Consider the following 25,767-nt stretch of genomic DNA (forward strand, 5'->3'; position numbering starts at 1 on the left):
GCTCCAATGAATATATCCAATGACAGGAACACATTGTACTGCTCTTGGGATTTTTAAAAAATATTTTACTAATATTCAGTTAGAATCTTCCTTCCCGTAATTCAAATTCATTATTCCACATCCTACATGCTGGGACGATGGAAAACAGGTTTTGACCTTTTTCTGTGTAACATCCTTTCAAATACTGATGAGTGATTTCATACCTCCCTCAGTCTTCTCTTCTCAAGGCTAAACATTACAGTTCTAAAGCAGAGAAATATCAAAAGAGAGAACTAAAGTGTTAAGCAAAGCATCAATCCGTACCATAATAAGCTAGGAGAAAAGGCTAAGACCTACTTACAGTATAACAGAATAAGAGAATGATGTGGCAAGTGTTGATATGGTAGAACTATAGACTATGTTCAGACTATAACTGGGAGATCAATGTTCTAAACTAATTAAACAAAATACTTCTATATTAAACAAGCAAAAGATAATACACATAGAAAGCAGCTTGGTGGCAGTATTTTATTCAATATATATATATTTAATTTTAATTTTGTATCCCTTTTCCTCTGTAATCTGGAATGAGAGAAAAGTACACTCTTCAAAAAGGTTGCGCCAATTTTTTTCATGATTACATTACATAATTATGATTATGATTACATAAACTTAATCTGGGATATACACATTTGTGTATCACTCTTTTTATTGTTCATGTTCATTTGCAGAAAAACACAGTCCTATAGGATATCAGTAATAATTCACATTTTAGTCAGCTTTATCTGCCAGTTGTGATCCTTTCTGCCTCAAAATGGGCAGAAAGTGAGCGTCAAATGACATGTCATTCAACGTGAACAAGCGTTAAGTGATGGACATTGGTGCCAAAAATCCTAACTACACATACAAACTAATGGGATCAGAGCTAGCAGTGACTGATGTGGAAAGAGAGCTTGGAGTAATGGTAAACAGGTCAATGAAGTTGTCGACACAGTGCGCATCCACTGTAAAAAAGGCCAACAGCAAGGATAATAAGAAAATAGTCACTGAGAGTTGGGCAACATACAAGTTTAATAAATAATCATGATGCCCTTATGCCCTAAATCAATGATATCATCACATCTGGAATACTGTGTGCAGTCCTGGTCACTGCACCGCAAAAAGGATCTGGTAGAGGTGGGCAACTAAGATGATCAAGGGGTTGGAGCAGCTTCCTTATGAGGAAGGGAATTTTAAATCAAAAGGAGGTAAACGAGAGAGGACATGATTGAGGTGTACAAAATTATGCAAAGTGTAGATAAAAGAAGACAAAGAGAAGTTATTTTCCCTTCCCCAAAATACTAGAACCAGAAATCACCCAATGAAATTGAATCCTGGAAGAATCAGGATAGATAAAAGGAAATATTTTTTGAAATTTGCTAAGGGAAGTCCTTGACTTATGACCATTTGTTCCGCAACCATTCAAAGTTATGATGGTCCTGAACGAAGGGACTTATGACTAGTCCCCAAAGTTACAGCTGTTGCAGCACCTCTGCGGTCATGTGATCAAAATTTGGGCGCTTGGTAGCCCGTCTGCACTTACAACCGCAGGGGCGCTTCAACTCCCCCATCTCCCATCTATGCACTTTTGGCCCCCTGCACTCTGCAACCCCTGCTGCCCTAGCTGAACTTTGCCGTCTTCTTGTTTAGCCTGGCCCTTTGCGAGGCAGCTGCTAGCCACACGAGGCTTTCTTCCCACGGCGGTTTCCTTGCAAGACCTGGGGAAGATAGCCTCACATGGCCAGCAGCTGCCTTGTGAAGGGACAGGCCAGGCATGCCTTGTCAGCAGTGGGAGCAAGACGACAGTGAAAGTCAGCTGGGGCAGCGGAGTGCAGGGTAGCAGGGGCTTGGAGTGCAGGGTGGCGAGGGCAACTGTGGCTGGGACTGGGCTGGGGCTTCCCAGGGTGTGGCGGCTTTGCACTGTGCTTGGGATGGGCTTCACGCAGTGCAAAGAAGCTTCCTGGCACGCTGCAACTCTGGGACTGCAAAAAGCAAAAAGCCTCAGAGCTGCAGCGTACCAGGGAGCCCCTTTATGCTGGGCAAAGCCCAGCCCCAGCCTGGCCCAGCAGTGTGGCACAAAGGGCTTCTTGGAGCATGGTGGTTCTGGGACTACAAATACACAATATACGTTACCAAGGTAACAAATGTGTGACCTATAAAAATGCAACAAAAAAATACAAGTCCTATCAAAGCAATAACCCCATAATAAGAAACTGGAGTAGTACCTAATCCCACTGCTCCAACAACCATAGATACTATAAAAAACATATAATCTATAATAAACATAGTTTTTACTAGATTCCTCAAGTCCTGCAGCCTGAAAAACCATGGTTGTAATCAACTATAAAAACATGCCCCACCAATATATCCTAACGCTATTTGGCCTACTGCCAGAAAGTCTCAGAGCCGTGATATGCCAGGAAGCCCCTTTGCACTGCACTGCTGGGCCGGACTGGGGCTGGGCTTCATGCAACACAAACAGGCTCCCTGGTGCGCCACAGTTCTGGAGCTTTTTGGTGGGGCTGGGCTTTGCATGGTGCAAAGGGGCTTCCTGGAGTGCTGCAGTTCTGGGACTGCAAAAAGCTTGCAGCCCCATAGCCACAGCGTGCCAAGAAGCCCGAGCCAGTGTATTCTTTCCCTGGCCTTCCTGAGCGTGTGCTGTCCCACAGCACCCCCCTCTCCCACCTCATGTGCGACCTACACCAGCTCTCCCAGGCCTCCCCCCCCCGCAACACCTCTGCACTCCTTACCTGGGACTCCTGCCTCTTTCCTTAATGACATGCGTGACTTGGGGTTACGATGGCAACTGAGACTGCCATTGCTAAGCGATGCGCTCACTGACATCATGCTTTATGACTACATTGTTTAGCAATCGAAATTCCAGTCCCAATTGTGGCCATAAGTTGAGAACTACCTGTACCACGAGATGTGGTGCTGGCTACCAGCTCGGCTGGCTTCAAAAAAGGGTTGTACCAATTCAGGGATGTTATGGAGATCAATGAAGGCCATCTGCTGAGAGACTAGTGGGCTTTCTTGTGCAGTTGGTTGGCCACTGTGAGAACAGACAGCTGGACTAGAAAGGCCAGGGCTTCAATTCAGCAGGGCACTGCTTATGCTCTTAAAGGGGGAAGTCACACTGGATACCAAACAGGAGCTTTGCTCTGTGTTGGCATTACTGACTTCACAAATGACCAGCCAAAAGGACAGTCAGCCAGTGTCTAAATTTCAATCCACACTGACTCCGAGGTAAACTGCAGCTTGTCACATGCAGAGTCAAATCCCCCAATCCCTCCCTTCCAAGGGAGGGAAAGGTTGTCCTTTTGGAGAGATGGGAGGGAAAACTCCTATGGAAGAGAAGGAAACAAGAAGTGTGTGCTGGGATGGAAGGAAGGAGAAGGCTTCAGACCCAGAAATAAGGCTGCAATTTGCAGAAAACAAATTCTGTTTTCAGAAAACTTCTCTGGTTCGAGGAACTAGTACTTGAGTACACATAGGTAAACGTCTCGTTGGCATTCCATTAAGATTTGTTGTTTTCCATATGTCAAAATCTTTATTGCCCCTACTGTTGTTATATCTATGCATTCTGTTACTGTATATATACTATTGTATGTTTGATGCCTGTTGGGATCTCTGAGCAGCAGACCCATTTCTTCTACCACTGATTGTTTTTACCCCCTAAAGTTAAAAAAGGAATTTTTACATTCATTTTTTCCTTTTAAGAATGTCTGATTTTAATTATATCTCATGATATTGTCTAACTAACTGAAAGATTATATATGTGATTTCCCTAGTTACATTCCTCAAAGCTATAAGGGCTAGAGGGTGGTACTAGAAAATTTATTTCACATTTATCTTCTTTCTTCCTTCTGTTCGGCAGTAAAGCACCTAGGCTGTGGGATTCCTATGTGTCTCATGCTGCAGCTGGGAGTGGGTAGGGTGAAAAAAGTAAAGACATCCCACTGGGAAGATATGTGGTAGCAACAGCAACTCCTGAGGCAGAGCTAGGGTGCGGATACCCAGAGGACTTCTGAGAGAAGACGTTGAGACCTTCAATCTTCACCTTATGGGTTTAATATCAAGCCCTTTACAGCAGAGTACAACCCAGTAGGTTTATTACCAAGAAGGTAAAGGATTAACTAGCATTCAATTATCAGTGAATTCATTAGGGTATGGGTTCTGAATGCTGCTTGAACCTCTTCTTCCTAGAATGTTCTGCTGAAGGGCTGACATTTTTCCAATGACTGATCCTGGAATATCCATCTGCTCATCATTAATTGTGTTTGGAGGTATTCTCATTTCTTTCCCAGCCCTGGAGATCTCGCTTTCACTCAGCCTTGCTATTATACCCCTTCTACATATTACAACTGAATCTTGGGTACAAAAAACAATCTGCATACTACACATACCTAACAAGGTACAACCTTGCTCCCCTCCCCCCAGCAGAATGATGTAGGCGATTGCACTTCATCTTTGGAGGACTTTACCTCAGACTATATGTTTCAGTGTACATTTTTTATTTTTATAACTTTTGTAGAAATGTTATGTAATTTCTGAAAAGATTCTGTTTTAATTATATAATTAACCAACCATAAGAAAACAATATTTTAATATTTGGTTAATTATTTTATGGTTGGTTAATTATATTATTAAATATCTGGTTAAATATGTACTTCAATTTAGGAGAGGGAAAATAGAGTCATCAAATAATTTTAGATATCATAAAATGATGAGACAAAGGGAAGGGGGAGGGAATAAAATAATGTAATTTAGAAGTCTTCATAATCCAAGGTTTTGCAGAGCCACAGAACTGCTACTGGCTAGAAAAAGGACTTCAAATGCACATTGAAATGCATTGGATCATTCTGGATGGCCACAAGAAATCATGGAAAGATTTTAGAAATCATCTTCCAATGAATCAGTGGTGAAAAACAAATTAGTTGTTCTTTGAACTATTACAAAATGAAGTAACTTGTCCACACATTAGTCTAGGGAATAGCTCTAAGGTTGCTAAATCCACCAGATTTTAGAGGACATCTCCAAATAAATTGTCTAAACACATTAAGGCAAAGGATGATGAAAGTTTGAATGCTGATCTTGTAGCAAATAACCAAGACTCACAGTCATTCAGAAAACTGATGGGGCATGTTCACCATAGTAGCTACTGCTTCCAACTGGCTAAAGCAATCAAATATCCATCAATTATTTCTTATCAAACTGAAGTGAAACTGGAACAGGTTCAGAGAAGGATGTTTATGGGACTAAAAACTAGGTCCTGTGAACAGAGATTAAAGAAACTGGGAATCTAGCATGTACTGAATCATCCCTCAATACCCGTGAAGGATAAGTTGGTCAATAATAAGGCCTCCGCCCCCTTATTATTGGGTGAGATGCCTTATATCACAGAGGGGGGTGTTGCCCTCTTGGAATTGTGTCCAGCTGGGTTTAGGGTTTGGCACCAGCCAAGACCCCAGGGCAGGAGAGGGTATGTGGAAGTGGTCATCCAGGAATCTCTGCTGGCCTTCAGGGGCTCTGCTCCACAAGTGGCTGGATGTGAGACCCTGTTTCTGAGGTTGGGTACATGGGATCAGTTGGGAGTGTTACTTCTGTACCAGCCTCCCTGCTGCCTAGCACCTTCCTGCCTCAGCTGCTGGAGGCCATTTCAGGGTTGGCAGTGGAGTTCCTCAGGCTTATGGTCTTAGGGAACCTTAATCTGCCGTTCCTGGGGTTGGCCTCGGAGGCGGCTCGGGGGTTCATGGCTACCATGGTGGCCATGGGCCTATCCGAAGTCATCTATGGCCCGACTTGGGACACTGGTCACACCCCAGATATGGTTTTCTTGTTGGAGCAGTGGCAGGGTGATCTGGTGGGGGATTTGACATTACCCCCTCTGTCATGGTCAGACCACTCCCTGGTGGCCTTGAGATTCTCCTATGCTGCCCCCCTCCCAAAGGAGGCGGGACCTATTTGAACGGTCCATCCCCAGCAACTGATGGGCCAGCAAGGGTTCCAAAGGGAGCTGGGGGTTGTTCCTGAGGCCTTGCTGCACAGTCCAGCAGAGGCCCTGGCCACAGCCTGGAATAAGGAGGCAGCTGGGGCCTTCGACAGGATAGCACCTGTGCAGCCTCTCTTGGTTCATTGCCCCCGGCATTCCCCGTAGTTTATGGAGGAGTTAAGGGAGCTGAAAAGGGCCAGGAGACGTTCTGAACTCTGCTGGAGGAAAACTAAAGACGAGTCCAACTGAACACAGGCTAGCACCGCTATTAAGGCCTACGTAGTGGCAGTAAGGGCGGCGAAACACTTTTATTTCTCCGCTCTTATTGCATCCTCAGAGTGTCTCCTGGCAGCCCTGTTCAGGGTCACTCGGTACCTCCTGGGTAGGGAGGGCTCGGAGGACTATCTACAGGGCTGTGCAGAGGAATTTGCTGACACCTGATGGCTAAAATTGCTCAGATCCATTCTAAGTTGAAGGCCAAGCATGAGGCGGGTCCAGTGGAGATGCCTGGGGAGCGTTCTTACCCACTTATCTGGGAACGGTTTGATCCTGTTGGCCCTGAAGAAGTGGACAGGGTCCTCGCGGCTGTTAGTGCAGCTACTTGCATTTTGGATCCTTGTCCCTCCTGGTTGGTTAAAGCCACCAAGGAGGTGACTTTAGGGCAGGGACTGACGGTGGTCAATTCATCCTTGTAGGAGGGGGTTTTCCCGAAGCCTTTTAAGGAGGCTTTGGTCTGCCCCCTCCTCAAGAAACCATTGTTAGATCCCACCCTTCTGGACAATTTTCATCCAGTTTCCCACCTTCCCTTTCTAGGAAAGGTGGTAGAAAAGGTGGTTGTGCAACAGCTTCAGAGGATCCTGGAGGAAACAGATTATCTGGACACCTATCAGTCAGGTTTTAGGCCTGGTTATGGGACAGAAACAGCACTGGTCGCACTTTTGGATGATCTCTGGAGAGAGCGGGATGAGGGTAGCGCATCCATCCTTGCTCTTCTTGACCTCTCAGCAGCTTTTGATACCATCAACCATGGTATCCTTTTGGATTGGCTGCAGGAGTTGGGGCTGGGTGGCACAGTTCTATGCTGGTACAGCTCCTTTCTGCAAGGCCGAACCCAATCGGTGTTGATAGGGAGCAAGAGGTCCAACCCACAGCCCCTACTTTGTGGGATGCCTCAGGGTTCAGTGCTCTCGCCACTCCTATTTAACATCTACATGAAACCGTTGGGTGAGGTCATCCAGCACCATGGGATGAGGTATCATCAGTATGCTGATGATGCTCAACTACATACCTCCATCCCTGGTGACCTAAGTGATGCTGTGGCTACCCTTTTGCGGTGCCTGGGGGCTGTAGGGGCCTGGATGGGGGACAACAAACTTCAACTGAACGCTGGTAAGACAGAGTGGCTGTGGGTACAGGGAGCCTCAAGATCTAGGAGCTTATCATCTTTGGTTCTTGATGGGGTCGCACTACCCCAGTCAGACCTGGTGTGTAATCTGGGGGTCCTCCTGGACTCACAACTCCTGTTCAAAGAGCAGGTGGCAGTTGTGGCTAGGAGGGCCTTTGTGCAACTTCATGTTATGCGGCAGTTAAGCCTCTTCCTCGATTGGGAGGCCCTCTGCACGGTCATTCAGGCCTTGGTCACCTCCTGTTTGGATTACTGCAATGTGGTCTACATGGGGCTACTCTTGAAGAGTATTCAGAAGCTACAGCTGGCACAAAATGCAGCAACACAGACAGTTCTGAATGCCCCCAGGGGGGCCCATATAACACCGCTGTTACACAAGCTGCATTGGTTGCTGGTTTGCTTCCGGGTCCAATTCAAGGTGTTGGTTATGACCTTTAAAGCCCTTCATGGCACAGGACTAGGTTATCTGAGGAGCCCCTGTTATATCAGCCCGCCCCACTCAGTCTGGCAGAAGGGGCATGCTGCAGACCCCACCAGTCAAGGAATTTTGACTGGTGGGATCTAGGAAGAGGGCCTTTTCTGCTGTGGCCCCCGGTCTATGGAACATCCTACCTCCTGAGGTGCAGTGTGCCCCCAGTCTCATGGCCTTCAGGAAGAGATCCTGAAATCCTGGCTATGCCAGATGGCCTGGGGGCCGGATGGGGGCTCACATCGGTGGAAGTGGCTCGTGGGGTAATTGATTCTGCCCCCCCATCATCTTGAATGTTTTTAGTTTTTTATGTATAGGGTTTGTGTTATAGCTTGACCTTTTAATTGATTATCAATTTTAATTAATTAATGTATATTTATTTTTTTAATTGTTTGTGGGTTTTGTTTTAATTGGGAGCCGCCCAGAGTCACTCGTTGGGGGAGATGGGTGGCATACAAATTTAATAAATAAATAAATAAATAAATGGACTGTTCATTTTGTATCAGCCAATAAGAGAATCGACAGGCATGGACATCGCCTTCAGTGGAATAATATCAGCTTCCATGAGGATCATAGCATTTGAGAAGCAGTGTGAAATGTGGAAAGAAACCTAAAAAACTACTGAACAACGTGTAAGGGCTTTAAAGCATTGTAGGTCCATACCTGTGTATTGTATAGAATCTGAGAAGTTATTTTGGCTTTTAAAGGGTTAACAGTGGCAGGTATGTATCTATCCTCTTTGGAGTGAACCCCCCCCCAAATTGTGTTGGCATTATTGTTGGCTTCGGCAGAAATAGTTTCAATTTGTTACTGCCAAGCTTTGAAGGTTTGAAAAATTATACCAAAGTATTTAAATGCTGGCACTTATTCAATTTTACTGTTTCCAGTTTGCCATGGTTTTTGTGGCAATAAGGTCTTCCTGAGAAAACCAGAATTTTGGTTTTAGAGTCATTGATGGAAAGCTCTCCTCCTAGCAAGCTTTACTGGATAGGGCTGAGTCTGATTTGAAACTGGATTTAAAAATGTTAGGCTGTGGGAATGATGTGGAAGGAGATGTGACACTGGATGTATAAATGAAACTGGTTGATATCTTATTAAACCAAAAGAGTGACCTGGATAACTTTCTTATACAGGATTTATAAAACAGACTTGTTAAAGTTTTGAAGAAGGGTCAAAGAAAAAATTAGAGGAAATCAAGTTCTAGGACATTATTTGAGGGGATTAAGGATCAAGATTGTTAAAAGTAAAGGGAAGGAATATAAAAAGATCAAGATTGTTAAAAGTAAAAGAAAAGAATATAAAGTTGGTTTATTTAGATATAGATATGTTGTTATCTCTGGTAACCCTTAATGGACTTTTGCTGATCAGGACTGAACAACGAGGTTTTAAGGATTTGTTTATAGATAAGAGATGGGATATGGGAAGAAAAGATTATTTGTTGTATTTTAAGAGAAAGTGACAAGTTACTATTGTTTATACTTGTTATGAAGGGGGAAGTCTCTTTCTTTCTTTCTTTCTTTCTTTCTTTCTTTCTTTCTTTCTTTCTTTCTTTCTTTCTTTCTTTCTTTCTTTCTTTCTTTCTTTCTTTCTTTCTCTCTCTCTCTCTCTCTCTCCCCCCTCTTCTTTTTTGCACTTTCTCTTTTTTCTTCTTATTCTTTTATTTCTTTTAGTTTAGTTCTTAACTTTTTAATTGTAATGTTCAATACAATTACTATAAAAAGGAAAGAAAGCCCTTCTTCCTTACAGAATTCCACTAATGCCCACAGACTTTTCCTGAGGCCCACCTGTGGGAATGAAAGAATTGCTACATCAGCGGCACACTGGAGTACTACCATATGCCTGTCACTAAGTTTAGGAGGGTGAAATTCCTTTTTGGTTAAGGTAGCTACTACTGAATTCACATTATTAAACAGGGGAGCTAGAATACAACCCTGTTTCACTCCCCAACAGATTAGAATGTCTGCAGTAAGGTGGCCAACTATCACATCTAACATGAGTAAGGTATTTTCATACAACATCCTAATTAGGAAGATGGATAGATATGAGGGACAGCTTCCACTAGAAGGAAAAGGCGATCCTGATAGTGAACTTATGTACAGTACTGGGGAACCCATGGAATCAATGCACAATTGATTTTGCGCTGACATCATGCAATTTATTTAATAAGGTAGTTGCATCTTCTGTACTCTAACCTAGTCAATGCCAAGAGTAATGAGAGTACCAGTGGAGCTAGAATCAGCCACAGGATTAAATGGACTGTAAAGCAGGCACCAGAAGTACAAGTATCACTCTCAGATGAGTCCTTCCAGCTTCAGGGATGCCTACTATCAACCTCAAATTCAGCAGAGGGCCCAGTCAATATAAAGATTTCATAAACACTATCTAGCCATTATTAAAAAAATCCCCCCCAATATTCTTTATTTATTTGTTTAGTAAATGTATGCCCATCTTATATTCATGACTCTATGTAAATGCTAGGAGAAGACCTGCCTCTACCTTCAGAAACCCTGCTTTGATCAGGATTGTATATCTACTACAGCAGGATTAATGACACCTTTTAAAATTTACAGATCAAGTAACTGCCCACATGCCAGAAATCAGTTAAGCATCCAGAAAGTTTTATTAAAAATCTAATTAAAAAGAAAAAAAAACAACACAAGCTTTTGCACAAATTGAGAGCCACATTCTTTTTCAGGCCATGAAAGACAAGAATACCTCCTGTTTTGGAACTAATTGCTTACTCGTCAAATCAGGGGAAACTGCTTGGAGGCTAAGATTCCAGCTGCCAGATGGAGGGTTCTACAGCACACTTTATAGCTCTCCCCTTTCTATCTGCCAGTTTTCATATGAGACTTCGCACAATATCCCCTCTCTCCCTCCCCCTGGTCTCACTCAGATTCTTAAATTAATTAACCAACTGAAAAGTGGGAAAGCATGGCTGTGACCTAATGTTACCAGAGTTACCGAAGGGAAATGCAGATTGGTGAGCACTTGTCTTGGCCTCCCTTTTCTCGCATATTAACAATACACTGTACTCCAAATGCCAGGTGACTGGATTCAATCTGTAACTATACCCATGTTACAGGAGCAGCACAAATCCTCTACATTACTATCCAGTTAGCCTATTAAGCATGCCTAGCAATTTATATGTCCGCTTCTTGTATGTCGTTGGACCAAGCAAAAATAGCCATAAATTCTGTATTCTGAGCATACAGAATTTAGGGAGGATAGATATACAATGGATCAGCGTACCCTCTATATTCTTAAAATCAGAAGGATAGTGGACATGATGCTGCAATCCAAGCCTTGTCTCTTTTAAATGTCTGCATGTGTGAACAAAAGGAGCAGGACATCCACTATTGTGTCTGTTTTGAGCTCCCTGTGGATGCTGGTGCATATCACCTGCGGTTTTATTTTAATTTAATTTTGTTAATCAGCATATTGACTAGTGTGGGCTTTTCTTAAATTGGAGTATAATTTGCTCTTGTAATTTCTCAAAGGAACAGAACACCTACGACAAGAATTAAGACAGGACAGAAGAAAGCTGAAATCAAATTTCAACTAGCAGGGAAAAACACTACAGGAGGGAGTTGTTAGAGTTACAGTATGAAAACCTAGAAAGGCAAAAAGTTAAACAAAAAACCTAGAAAGGCAAAAAGTTAAACACAAAAGTTAAAAGTTAAACACAAAAAAATCAAGGGACCTAACCCATTGATTAGGTTTGATTCAGAAACAAACAAACAAACAAAACAGGGTGACCAATTTAAGAAGGTCTGCATATTTATTAGAAGATACACCACATTTGATTTGGATTTGGTAAAATGGCAGTCCAAAGGACTGAGAAACAGATAGCAAGCAATGAATTAATTAACCTATATTTCTGAATGACTTGTGCAAGATGAAGTCAGAAAGGTTTCCATCTATAATTACCATGGGACAGCTTGTGTGCAAGCACATCTTCTCTGTGTAGCCTCACAATAACTTTGGGTTGGCCACTCTAAGTGCAGTAATTATTTGAATATGATGAATAGAGAGTAACAGAGTAGCCATGTTGGCTAAATTTACTCAGTCGTCTTCATTCAGTCTCTTGGCTCTCAGATAGATCAGTAGTGCGCAGTTTCTCTGATGTGCCCTACTAACATGCTGGGGGAAATACGGATGCTATTCAGATTTGCCCTTCATACTGTAAAGCACATAGCAGAACAATCTCATGGGGAAACAGACATTAGCTTTCATGGTCATTCTTTCATTACAGCATCTTCCTCTTACTTTGGTGATCTGCAGCCTGGTCAAATTTGTGAGGAACTGAACATCTTCTGTGTGGCAAATAGTTACCTGCAGTTCTTTGAAAATCTTCTGTTGAAAAACACGCTGTTTACTATCTCTTGCTCTGATTTCAGCATAACCAGTCTCAGCCTTTACTTCCTTAAAGTAGTCTGTCTGCCTGTCATGAGGTGCCACACCCTTGTTTCTCCCCTTTCAGTTGGGGGAAAAGGAAAAGACCCAACTTAACAAAAGTGGAATTTGGAAAATAAAATAAAATTCAAAGTAAAAGGAGGTCCTGGAGCTAAGCTGAAAACTCATTCACTAATTACTAAGCAGGATAGATGTGAAGGAAATGCTGGGCCCACACAGTGAGGAACCTCATCAGCAGCTGGCCCTTTGTACTGAGCCTGGGAGGGATAGATCCAAAAATGATGACAGCTCTCTTTCAATCTTCAGAAAACAACACATTTACTTCAGAGACAACAGTGAAAGGAAAAACAGATGGTGTTTCTTGAATCAAATAAATTTCATGGGGAAAATACTTGATCAGTTTCCTTTGTACGTCAATCATTCTTAGCATTATAAACTTGCAATCTGAGCCTTATGATTTGTTTTCATTGTATACTATATTGACATTTTTAACATTAAAATCAAAGATGAAGATGAAATGAAGAGGTTGCAGGAATGAAAAAATCTTTGCATCCAAGTGGATGTTATAAGAAATAGTAATGCTGTTTTCTGCTACAAACTTAAGATAGCTCAGCAGTTACCATGGGATATAATGATTCTAGGAAAGAAGTTCAACATGCAGAGAACTTGGCTGGCCTTAGGCATGTTACTATGCTAAAACAGTTGGTGGAGATGATACAGAACAGCTTTCATGCATCCACTGGCTGCATCAAAGAAGCTAGCTCCCCTGCACTGGCTTGACTAAGGCACCTGCTATTTGGGACTATCCTTCCTTTTCAGAACTGTCCCTTGTAGCAGCCATTCTTCCTTATGTAACTTATGGCACTGCATGGTGAAAGAATTAATATGTGAATGTTCTTCTCTTTCTAATCCATTCCTTTTTTTCCTGGTAAATCATGATTTTCAACTGCAAAATGCTACATCCCTAAACAGAAAAGTAGTCTAGATATGTATTAATAATATTATGCATTACAGGTAGTCTTTGCTTAGCAACCACAACTGGGACTGGCAACTTAGTTGCTAAGTGCCACCGTCACTAAGCGGAAAATAATGTGACCCCAGCGATGTTAACTTCCCCTTCAGTTGTTAAGTGAAGCGCCATGGTCGCTAAGTGAAAAATCATGTGACCACAACTTACAATTTTACTTCTGCTTTCTGTATTAACTCTGCTTGTCGCAAGCCGGTTATGAAGCACATAAATGGCAATCAGGCGAATGTGGGATGCTGCAACAGTTGTAAATGTGTGCTAATTGCGAAGCACACAAATGGCAATCACATGACCACAGGATGCTGCAATGGTTGTAAATGCAAGGATTAATTGCAAAGTTATTTTTTTAGCACTGTTGTAACTTCAAATAGTCACTGCACAAGGCAGTCGGTAAGCAAGGACTACCTGTATCTGTTGCAGATTGGGTTTTTGGTCCTAGAATTGATGTGTTGTTGAGTAATGAAGGTGAATGGAGAGACTTCTGGCTGCTACCTTTAGAAGAGTAATAGGAGTGCATGTGTGAATGTTAAGGAAAGGACGGTAAAGGAACAGATATTCTCTAGTTTCCATTCCCTTCCAGCAGGCCTTTCCTTTCCTCCCGCAGTACTGTGTCAGACTTCATGCCAGGCATGGCAATAAATCTCAACTCTCCAGATGCTTTACCTCATAAGGAACTTACAGCAAAAGCCTATAGATAACACATAGCTAGATAAGTAGCTTTTTAGCAGAAAAAGCAGAAGCCATATACTGCCAAACAGAAAGATCAAGCCATCTACCTGTCTGTCTGCCTGCCTACGTCTATGGTTTATATTCTAGGGATTTCCCTTTTCAAGTCAAAGGAAATTTGATCAACTTCGTCCTGTTCTAAAGATTCAGAGACATCTGCTTAAAATTTACATAAAAGGCTTGGTTCAGCTTAAGAATCATTGGTTTCCACCTTGTCACCTTCTGTCCTTATATACACTTAATGGTATATCAGTCTCTAATAAGACATACTATGAATCATACTCATCTACAATCTGATCAGATGAAGAGGAAAACCTGATATATTTTACCAAGACATGAATTAACAGAGTTAGATGGCCCAGATCTGAGTCTGCTGTGCTGATCTATACTGAGTGTAGCACCAGTAGGGTTTAAAACTCATGGTCTTCCAGTTTGTGGCCTGGTGCCCTAACCACTACGCCAAACTGGCTCTCTCATAAGATGCCAAAATAACTGTCCAAGTAGATCTCAAGTGGTAAACAGTTTACTATAAAACAGTGCTTTGAAAGAACAGTCACTTGCATTAATTTCAGTGATATAGCACTGCAGGACTGGTGATACGCTCTGGTCAGAGTCTGTGGGCATAATTTCTGTTTGCAGCTTGAGGAAGCAAACAAGATACTTGTAAGCTTTAGGCCATCCAAACATTCTCTTGATCTTTGCTTCTCATGGTGGATAAGATCTAAGAGGGATTTAACTGCTTGGATCCAAGGAGTAGTTAATGTCTCATTAACAAGAAATATTTTTTACTCACTACCCCAAAATAATGACCTTAAAGACGCCCTCTCTATGTGAGAAGGAGGGCCTACAGAGCATAGAAAATCTATGGTACAGAGTGGGGTGAAAGCACTCATGTACTGACAATTGTTCAGACCTAAAACCCTTATTTCAGTATACCTTCGCTTTCTTTTTTTTATTTTATTGAATTTCATTCTTTCATTGAATATTTTTCTGTGGAAGTCAGTCTGTTCCAGTGATCTGCAATATAAACTACTGCTGAAGTATTTTTCCAGCATGATGAATTATTAGGTCCCAATCTCATTCTTGGGTAAAAGTAATATGGACTCTTAGATGTACTTTATTAGAGGTCCTTCTAATTTGCTGTAAGTTTCTTACCATTCTCAGGGTGTTCCATCTCCCCAATGCTGCCGTCAGGTGTGGTGCGCTCATAGTGGTCCTCAGGTAGAGCCAGAGGCCCAATCCGAGGCCCTGATGAAGATTTGCTGCTTGGTGTTTCTGACTCTTCAAGACCACTGTCATAGTAACTGTGCTGGGAGGGATCCTGCAGATCTTGAGCTTGATTGGCTGCAGAGAATGTCACTCGGCGATGAGGTAACTGCAAAAAAAAAAAATCCTTAACTAATGTGTTCCATAAAAGTACTGTAAAAAGATGTATCTTCAATAAGTGGCCCGAAAGAATACTCTACCGATGAAATCTAATATATACTTTTCCATTAAGAAAATCTACTTAGATTATAGAGCGCGCTGGACTTAATGCAAACATGTGAATAGTAATAATTTTGATTACCAATTGTCAACTTCTGATAGAAGGTCACCAAATTAATAATTATACTGTCGACTCATGGACATTTCTGTTCTTAACATAATGCAGTGATTCAAGATTTCTGAATTCATAATGCTGAACGTAAAACAGAGAACACAGAGAAGATGAAATCTTGCCTTTTCTGTAATTTCCTGAACATATAAATTTATATATCTATATGTAAAAAAGTTTATTGTTGTAGCCACAGGTGATAACAATGTAGCATAGTGTAAAATAAAATAAACAAAAATAAAGTAATAAAAAGGGTATTGGATGCAAACAGGTTGTTGCCTATCCTACAGATTCTGCTTCATAAAAATGCATACTACAGGTAGTCCTTGCTTACCGACCATTTGTTCAACAACCATTCAAGTTACGATGGTGCTGAAAAAATAACTTCACAGCCCATTCATGACTTTTGCAGCATCCTTCAGTTACGTGATTGCCATTGCAGTCAGTATGCGTTGTCTTGTGCCTGACCTGTGGTTCCCCCCCACCTTGCAGAGTAGATTGATTAGAGAGAAAGGGATTGCAAGAAAGTAAGCTGTTTGCTATTCTAGACATCAAAAGCAATCGGGGCTGGGAGCCGCAGGTGTGGAGCAAACAGCTTACCTTACTCTCTTAAAATCTCTTTCTCTCCAATCTCTCAGCTCTGCAAGGGAGGGAGAAAGAAAAAAAGCAAGCAATTTCTGTAGGCAATCTCTCCTTTGCCTTTCCCGCTGCTGGTACAATTGCATTGCTCTTAGTGTGTACAAGCGTACCCTCTTGAAATCTCTTCCTCTCCACTGTCTCTCTGCTCTGCAGGTGAGGGGGGAAAGGTCAGGCAAAGGAGAGATTGCCTACAGAAATCACTTGCTTTTTTTCTCTCCCCCCCTTGCAAAGTGGAGAGATTGGAGAGAAAGGAATTTCAAGAAAGTAAGCTGTTTGCATAGTGCACCTGTGGCTCTCAGCCCTGGGCTGCAATGCAATCGCATTGCTTTTGATGTGTACAAGACAGTAAGCAGGCATTCCAAAGAGCAGGGGAATGGTTAGGCAAACAAAAGCCAAAGGTGTGAAACTGAGTAGTCTTGTCTCTTTCCAGCTGGAAAGCACAGTTGCGGTCATTGATTTCCCACTTAGTGACTGCTTCGGCTTAGCAGCTGAGTTGCCAGTCCAAATTAGGGTCATTAAGCAAGGATTACCTGTACATTTGATGTATTAATCTTCAATGAACAGTAAGACTCTTTGACATGGTTCCAGTTATCAATATAATGGCTTAATAAGCCAAACAGGAAGAAATTTTTGGATGCATATGCTTCTGCTTTTCTTTTGCCTTTGTATCAAGGCAAAGGGGGACGCGGTGGAGTAGTGGCTGAATGATGCTGGAGTTGCCAGCTAGAAATGGTCGACACTCCAGTGGTTCAAGCCCAGCTCCACGTGATGGGGTGAGCTCCTGTCATTCGTCCCTACCTCCTGCTCACCTAGCAGTTCAAAAGCATACCATCTGCGAGTAGATAAATAGGTACTCCCATTTCAGTGGGAGGAAACGCTGGCAGTGCTTTGGACGGGTGACAGGAACCAGTTGCTGGACCTGCCTAGATGCGATCAGCGGAAGACGCGACACAATCAACGGAAGACCAGCGGAGGAAGAAAGCCCGGATGATCTGACTCCCCTGCAACCGCTGCTGGCCAAGTTTAGTTAATGTAATTGTTAATATGTAATTGTTAGTATATAAAGAACATTGTAAGCTGCTCAGAGCCGCTTGTAAAAGCAAGATGAGTGCAAGATGGGCTGCTCTTAGTCAGTTTCACCGCCCCAGTGCTAGCAGAGGAAAAGGGGAAGTGAGAAACCACGAACTGATTAATGGGCCAGCTGGCGCCACTTAACTAAACCACAAGCGGATATTTTGTGTCAACGCCAATTTGCCTCAGGCGCTGCAGACAAAGGGGAGCGCAGCGGCTTGGAAGCAAAGCAATCAGCGGTGATTGAGAACTCCCCGCTTTGCGCACAACAGAAAGACCCAACAAAGACAACAACCACACCATCGATAAAAAGCAGTCAAGAACACAAAAGAACTGGACTGGATCTGCCATTTGAGTGAGGGGGGGGGATTACTGCGGGTAATCTGTAACCAAGCAACAGGGGCTAAGCGCGGGAACGGGGGAACTATAAATTGTGCTATAAGATGTGCCAAGCCAATCCTAGCTTTGTCTGTACTTACTACGTTACGCTTGAGTAAACTTCTTTGCTGAACACACGTGTCACGAGAGTTTCTCTGAGACGAACGGGGTAAACCTTACACTCAGAAGCTGAAGACAGAGAGACAGGAGAGAACACATTCTGCCAGTCAGAACAACAGGCTAACAATCTGAGAGAGAGAATGCCTAGTGGTTTTCAAAAGCAGCCCCATGTAGTAATACAATCAAGAGGTGGTCCAGGGCATGAGTAACTGTCTGAAGACCCTCGAAGTCCATGAACAGGCCCAACTGGCACACAAGGTGAACCTGTGCAAAGGCCTTCTTGGCTACAACTGCCACCTGTTCTTTGAGCAAGAGTATGAGTTCAAAACGATCCCCAGATTATGCACCAGTCTTGCATGGGGAAATGCAACCCCACTGAAGAAGGTCCCTGAAATCAGCAAACAAACAAAGCCACTTGATCTTGCTAGGATTGAGCCTGAGTCTGTTCCTCCCCACCTGGGCCTGTACAATCTCCAGGCACTGGGTCTGGACTTTTGATGTATAATTGGATATTCTCAGCATATTGGTGATACCTGACCCCAAACCAATGGATGACCTCACCCAGCAGTTTCATGCAGATGTTTAACAAAAAGGAAGAGAGAATTGAGCTGTGAGGATCACAGGCATCGTTTTTCACCCCCTATCAACACTGGCCAAAGTAAAAGGAGAACCATGGCAAAGCAGTGCCTCCCAATCCCCAAAGCCAGCCCAATAGGATACCATGTTTGACAGTACTGAAAGCTGCTGAGAGACATCAGGAGGGATGCACCGCCATCATCTGTTAGAGGTAATTGGCAAGTGTGAATAATGCTGTCTCTATACTGAACCTCAGCCTGAAACCCACTAAAATGGGTCTACATAATCTGCTTCCTCCAGAGATCTCTGGAGCTGAAGCCCAACCATGCTCTCCATCACTTTCCACAGAAAGAAGAGGTCGAAGACTGGGTGAAAATTGTCCAGGATGGTTGGATCCAACAATGGCCTCTTAAGGAGGAGGCACACCACAGCTTCCTTCTGTAAGATTTGCCCTGTTCGACAGAGAAACTCCCGTGACACGTGTGGTTCACAAAAGAGGTTTACTCATGCGTAACATAGCGGTTACAAGCAAAGCCAGGACTGGCTTGGTACATTTACATTACTCCTTTATAGCTGTCTCAATCCCACCCCCCGTGGGCCCCGTTGCTAGGTTACATATTACAAATTAGATTGCAGATTGCCCCCTGTAATCCCCCCCTTCTACTGGAATGGCAGGTTCAGCCCAGTTCTCTTGTTTCTTTGACTGTTGATGCCTATGGCGTGGTCATTGCCTTCGTTGGGGCTTCTGTTGCACGCACAGCCGGGAGCATCCCCTCGCGCACTGATCTCTTCCTCAATTCCGGGCTCTCTCCTTTGTCTATAGCACCCCGCTTAACACAAGGCATCCGCTCCAGATTAGTGAAGTGGCGTCAGGTGGCCCATTCATTAGCTTGCGGTTTCGCATTTCCTCTTTCTGCGCTAGCGCTCGAGCGGTGAAATTGACTAAAGCGCGGCTGGGCAAGTTCCTAGGCGTGCAGTGCCGGCTGAACCTGACACCTTCAAGGCTGAGAGAACAATCCCCACCCCCCAAAGAGAAGCAGATACCATTGCATGGACCCAACCATAGGTCACCTCTCAGGCACCTGGATCTAACGAACAGATGGCCAAGCTCACTGAGTGGAGGATCTTATTCACTTCCTCAGGAGTTACAAACTCACATATATAGTCCTACAAGGCTGCACCTCGGGCATCTCATCTGGACCTTCTAGCAGGAGCCTAAATCTGAAATCTGAGTGGCTTTATGTACCAAATTGTAAGAATATTCCTCAGATCAGCACTGTGAGCTGTCCCTCCCCAACAGGAACTAGGTAACTTTAAACAGGGCCACTGGGTGGCTATCAGCAGACAAGATAAGGGCAGAGCAATAACATTGTTTCACTGCCCTTATTGCCATGATGTAAACCCTAAGTTTTGGGTTTTTGGTTTTTTTTTTGGTATTCATTGTTACTTATCGGAACTGTTGTTAACTGTTGCTAACTGCTTTTGTGAGCAAGCAGTATATAAATAAGCCAAACAGAGCTAGTTTGATCTGGTGGTTAAGGCACCAGACTAGAGAGCAGGAGACTGAATTTTAGTCCCGCCTTAGGCATGAGAGCCGGCTGGGTGACTTTGGGCCTGTCACCCTCTCTCAGCCCAACTCACCTCACAGGGTGGTTGTGGGGAAAATAGGAGCAGGAAGGAGTATTAGGTATGTTCACCGCCTTGAGTTATTTATAAAAACAATAAAGGTGGGATAAAAAAATCTAAAAAAAAAACAAGCAATAGAGATACATAAAAAAGAATAGGGCATGAATTTGAAAATGCAAACATTCTGAATTCTGTTATGAATTCAGAACAATGCAACCTTTTTCAAAACACACTGAATATCACTCACATGGGAAAATGATCTATAAACTGATCTACTGTCTTCTCCGGTTTGCCTAAACTTCTTCAGAAAGATATCATTGATGATGGTAATAAAACTGTTGAGAAATTCAGAAGACTCTGTTAGAGTCATGCTTTCTCCCTGCAGTTTCAGTGCCAGAATAAACCATAAATACCATCTGAAATGGATAAAAAATATTTCATCTAAGAATAGTTATCCTTGATAAGCCAGGATAGGTTGCTGGATACTGATCTATACTTATTTAGAGCTTCTGGAGTCTGATTATTATTTTTTGCAGCGCTCTCAACAATTACATCCTTTTATGAAGTTTGGAACAATATTCATTGAAAGGAGAAATGATCACTTCATGGAATTCTTCTTGCATAAAATAAACTAGACTGCAAAGACAGAGTAAATTGGTGCTCCTCTGAAAGTTGCATAAACACTGTCCTCATAGTCAGAAAATTCCTCTTTAGTTCAAATTTGCATCTCTCACTGTAAAGTTTATACCCATTATACTCAGGTGCTAAGGAAAATAAATCTACTCCCTCTACCCTGTGACATCCCTTTATGTATTGGAAGACTGCTATAATATCTCCTCTTCTCTTCTTTAACCTAAACATACGAAGTTCCTTTAGCCAGTCTCCGTAGGATTTAGCCTCCAAGCCCCTGACCATCTTTGTTGCACTTCTCTGCACTCTTTCCAGTTCCTCAGCATTCTTTTTGTTCTGTGGTGACCAGAAATGTGTCAGATTCAGCCAGCACGGCACAGCGAATGCCGCTGCTCAGTTTCACCTAGTCAATTTCACCGCCCCAGGCACTAGCATTGGAAAGGGGAAGTTAGCCAAACCGCGAACTAATTGCCGACTGGTGGCGGCGCTTAACTCCGGCTGCAAGCTGATACATTGTATCACCACCAGCTTCCCTCAAGCAGAATGCCCGGCTTTATGCGCAACAGGAAAACCCAACAAAGACAACAACCACACAAACAATAGACAGCAATCAAGAGGACAAAAGAACCGGACTGAATCTGCCATTTGGGCAAAGGGGGGATTACTGCGGGTAATTGGTAACGAGGCAACGGGGTAAAGCGCGGGAATGGGGAAACTATAAAACACCATGTGTGATGGAATGGAATTATGAAGGCCAGACTCAGGGAGAAAAACATTTTCTTTCATCGCCTGAGGCGAGAGAGAGAGATAAGAGGATGAGACTGGCACCTCCCTGAGGAATTCACAATGTTGTGGCTGGCATTACTTGGGAACTGGGGTTTCAGTCTGGGAAGATTCTTGCTAGAGGTTGTAGCTAATAAACATTGCTGAACTGAATTTACATGGCCTCTTGGAGTTCCTTGGGCTAGGCCTGACATCAATCTTCCCAGACTCATACTACCTTCCAGACGAAGGAGTTTGAATCATGGCAACAGATCCCCAGGGAGCTAATTTGACACTACAGTTATTGGCAGCAGCCCTGCTACAGCATCAGCAGCAAGTGGATCCACAGATTAATAACCTGCAAGCAGCTATGGGACAACTAATACAGCAACTCGGACCAGTGGCCCAGCCACAACCTCCCCCCCCCCCCCGCACCGGTGTTACTACGTTCACCTGGTAGCATGCCAGAGAAGTACGGAGGTGAAGTGGAACAGATGAGAACCTTCCTGGCACAATGTGAGTTGTTCATGGACGGCAGACTGGGAGAGTTTCCTACAGATCGAATAAGGGTGGCTTTTGTGATGAGTTTATTGAAGGGCGCTGCAGCCAAGTGGGCTACCCCCCTCATAGAGACAGGGGATCCAATGCTCAACAACTACTAGAATTTCGTCACAGCATTCAGGGGGCATTTTGGAGATCCAGTGAGAAGATTAACTGCCTGCCGGGACATTCGTAAGCTCAGGCAAGGCGACAGACCGGTAAGGTTGTTCATTGCAGATTTCAAGTTGCTAGCAGGGGATGTTGAGTGGAATAAAGTAGCTCTTATGGACCAGTTTAGAGAGGGGTTGGACCCTGAACTCCGGTCGGAGATGGTAAAACAAGGCATTCCAAATACTCTGGATCACCTGTATCAGCTTTGTATAATAGTTGAGGCCAGGCTCATGGAGTTGAAGCAGTATGTTCCGTCTACTCCTCTCGTTGCTCCTCAGCCTGCCTTGGTCCCGCTTCCCTCCCCTCGTGCTGTAACAAGAGAATTTGCGGAGGGAGAGCAGATGCAATTGGGAGCTGCTCGGAGAACAGTTTCGGGGGAGGAAAGGCAGAGATCTTAACTTGTGTTTCTATTGTGGAGCCCCAGGGAATATGGTAAGAGTTTGCCCGGCGAGAGGTATACCAGCAGGAGCCAAACGCGCGCAGCAGGCACCCCCCAAGAAAGCAGTTTCTGTCCCAGCGCAGCAGCAGGGAAACTGGCAAAGCCCCCCTCCTCAGAGCTCGCAGGCAGGGGGGCTATCAAGCAATTAAGAAGAGCTCACTATGGAGATGGCAACCAGGCCTTCATGTCAGTGCCTCTCATAGTGACATTGCCTTCCGGCTCCAAAATTGAGTTGGAGGCTCTCATAGATTCAGGCGCTACCATGAGTTTCATAGATGTTCAAACTGTACAGAAATGGCAGTTACCTATGGTGGATTTGGACAAACCCATGAATGTAGAGACTATAGATGCTCAACCATTGAGGGTGGGTCCGGTGCTGCAAACCGCAGTCCCTTTGCAGGTGACCATTAACCACCACATGGAGTTATTACCCTGTATGTTACAGGATCTTTACAGGTGCCAGTGGTCTTGGGCACTTCGTGGTTTAGGTTGCACAACCCTGACATTGACTGGACAGCGGGGACCCTCTCATTTTCAGCTCCAGATTGTCAACACCACAAAGTACAGGGAACTATCCTCCCCAATTCTCTAGCAGGCATCCAGGATGGGGGAAGGGATTTGCCTGCCAAGTATGCAAACTTTCCAGATGTTTTTGGAGAGGAGGCGGCTACGGCTTTACCCCCCCCCCCCCCCAGAGAGACTGTGATTGCACGATTGATTTGAAACCAGGTGCTAAAATTCCAGCCAGGCGACAATATCCCATGTCTGCAAAAGAGTTAGCTATTTTCAAGGATTACCTAGAGGTAAATTTGAAAAAAGGATTTATCAGGCCATCGAAGTCTCCAGTCTCAGCTCCCATATTTTTTGTACCAAAGAAGCCAGACCTGCAGACGTTCGGAACCACCGCTAGCGGGACAGTTCCGATGTGCACGGTGCATGATTACAAGGAGCTGAACAAAGTAACCCTTAGAGATCATTATCCACTCCCATTGATCTCAGATCTTTTAGACCGGCTACAAAAGGCTCGCATTTTCACAAAGCTAGATCTTAGAAATGCCTACAACCTTATTCGGGTGAAGAAGGGGCATGAATATATCACTGCTTTTGATACAAGATATGGAAAATATGAATATTCCGTGATGCCGTTCGGGCTTTCTAATTGTGGAGCGGTATTTTCTAGATTTATGAATCAGATTTTCTCGGACATAATTGATTCCTATGTGGTGATTCACTTGGGTGACATTCTAATATACTCTGACGATGTTCAATCACACACGATGCATGTCAGGAATGTATTACAGAGACTGAGAGAAAATAAGTTCTTTGCCAAGCCAGAGAACTGTGCATTTGATTTGCCTCAATTGGACTATTTGGGCTTTAGGATTTCAACAGAGGGGCTGCAGATGGATCCTGCTAAAGTACAGACAGTGTTATCTTGGCACCCACCCCGTAATGTAAAGGATGTACAATGCTTTCTGGGGTTTGCTAATTTTTACAGAAAGTTCATTCCCAATTTTGTGGAGCGCGTGAAGCCCCTCACACAACTATTGAAGGAAGGAAAAAAGTTTGTTTGGGCAGAGGGAGAGCAGGCAGCCTTCCAACAGTTAAAACAGCTTTTTGCCTCCCAACCTCTCCTCCTGCACCCCGACCCTTCCCACCAGTTTGTGCTCCACACAGATGCCTCTGATGTGGTGATGGGGTGGTTTTGTTGCAGGCAGATGAGGCAGGTGTGGGGGGGTGGCTGCCGTGCGCCGTTTTCTTTCGCACGCTCTCTCCAGTGGAGAGAAATTACGACATTTTTAACAAAGAGTTACTTGCAGTTAAACCAGCTTTCCAGGAATGGAGGCAATGGCTGGAGGGGGCGAGGTTTCCTGTGCGGGTCTGCCCCAACCATAAGAACTTGGAAGCAATGCAGAGCTTGCGCTCGCTCACTCCGCGGCAAGTACAGTGGAGTCATTTTTTTTCACGTTTTGATTTTTACATCACGTATGTTCCGGGGGCACGTAATTTGATGGCAGATGCGCTTTCCCGGAAACCGGAGTATGTTGCTGAGCAACCACCTCAACAGCGCGTAGTGATCCTGCAGCCTCGCAACTTTAAAGAATTGGACAGTGCAAGAGAGAAGTCGGGAGCGAGTCAGCAGACAGAAGATTTACTGGTAAGAATAAGGGTGCAGCAGGCGCAGGACACTTTTGCGAGAGCTTGGATGATCTCCAGGGCACCCGGCAGGATGAGGGTTCCCCATTTTCAGTGGAAGGAGGATGCCTCCGTCACAAGGGGAAGTTACAACTTTGCCATGATAATGTAACAGCAGGACATGGAGGGGTGTTTAAGACCCTGCACAGGACTTTAAGAGACTATTGGTGGCCTAAGATGGCGGCAAACATTAGAGATTAGGTGGCATCTTGTCACGTGTGCAGACGAGCTAAGCCTTTTCATGGGAAACCCGCTGGGCTGTTACAGGCATTAGAGACTCTCCCCAAACCTTGGCATACAGTATCAATGGACTTTATTACTGATTTGCCTCCAGTGAAGGGTTATTTGTCAGTGCTGGTGGTGGTGGACTTATTTACTAAATTTACTTATTTCATACCATACAAGGGTCTACCTTCTGCTCAAGCCACAGCACAACTATTTTTGGATCACGTCTTCCAATTTAGAGGAATGGTTAATACATTGATAACGGACAGAGGGAGTCAATTCTCTTCTAAGTTCTGGAAAGCTCTTTTTGCACTGTTGAAGGTACACAGCCACGTCTTCAGTGCACCATCCGGCTACCAATGGAGAGGCAGAGAGGACCCATCAGATGTTGCAAGAGTATTTAAGGTGCTATACCACCTACAGCCAGGACAATTGGGTTGAGTTAATTCCCTTGGCAGAATTCTCCTACAACAATTCAGTGCACTCTTCAATTGGAATGTCCCCATTTCAAGCACTCTATGGATGGGCTCCCCAGGTTTTGCCACAGACTGTGTCACAGGGAGGGGTCCCAGGGACAGCCCATTTTCTGAAAGAACAGCAAGCAGCACAGCAACTGTTACGGGATCAATTAGCAAGGGCAAAGGAGGTGTACAAGAGGACTGCTGATACCCGCAGACAGAAAGGTCCACAGATTTCTATGGGAGACAAAGTGTGATTGTCTGCCAAGTTTCTAGCTTCCAGTAGGCC

The 25,767-nt window shown here is 44.0% G+C and overlaps 1 protein-coding gene across 1 annotated transcript in view; it reads right to left on the bottom strand.

Moving 5' to 3' along the window:
• PCDH1 (protocadherin 1) overlaps positions 1-25,767 on the bottom strand; it is a 156,619-nt gene that overhangs the window by 4,425 nt on the left and 126,427 nt on the right. The window contains exon 4 of the mRNA XM_088131581.1: positions 15,209-15,428. Coding sequence (XP_087987707.1) covers positions 15,209-15,428 — 220 coding nt within the window. The remainder of the gene's footprint in view (positions 1-15,208; positions 15,429-25,767) is intronic.

This window comes from Python bivittatus, unplaced genomic scaffold, assembly GCF_059951505.1.
Source record: "Python bivittatus isolate LINGU-HERP-01145 unplaced genomic scaffold, Pbiv_v1 ctg000960_np1212, whole genome shotgun sequence".
Lineage (NCBI taxonomy): Eukaryota > Metazoa > Chordata > Lepidosauria > Squamata > Pythonidae > Python > Python bivittatus.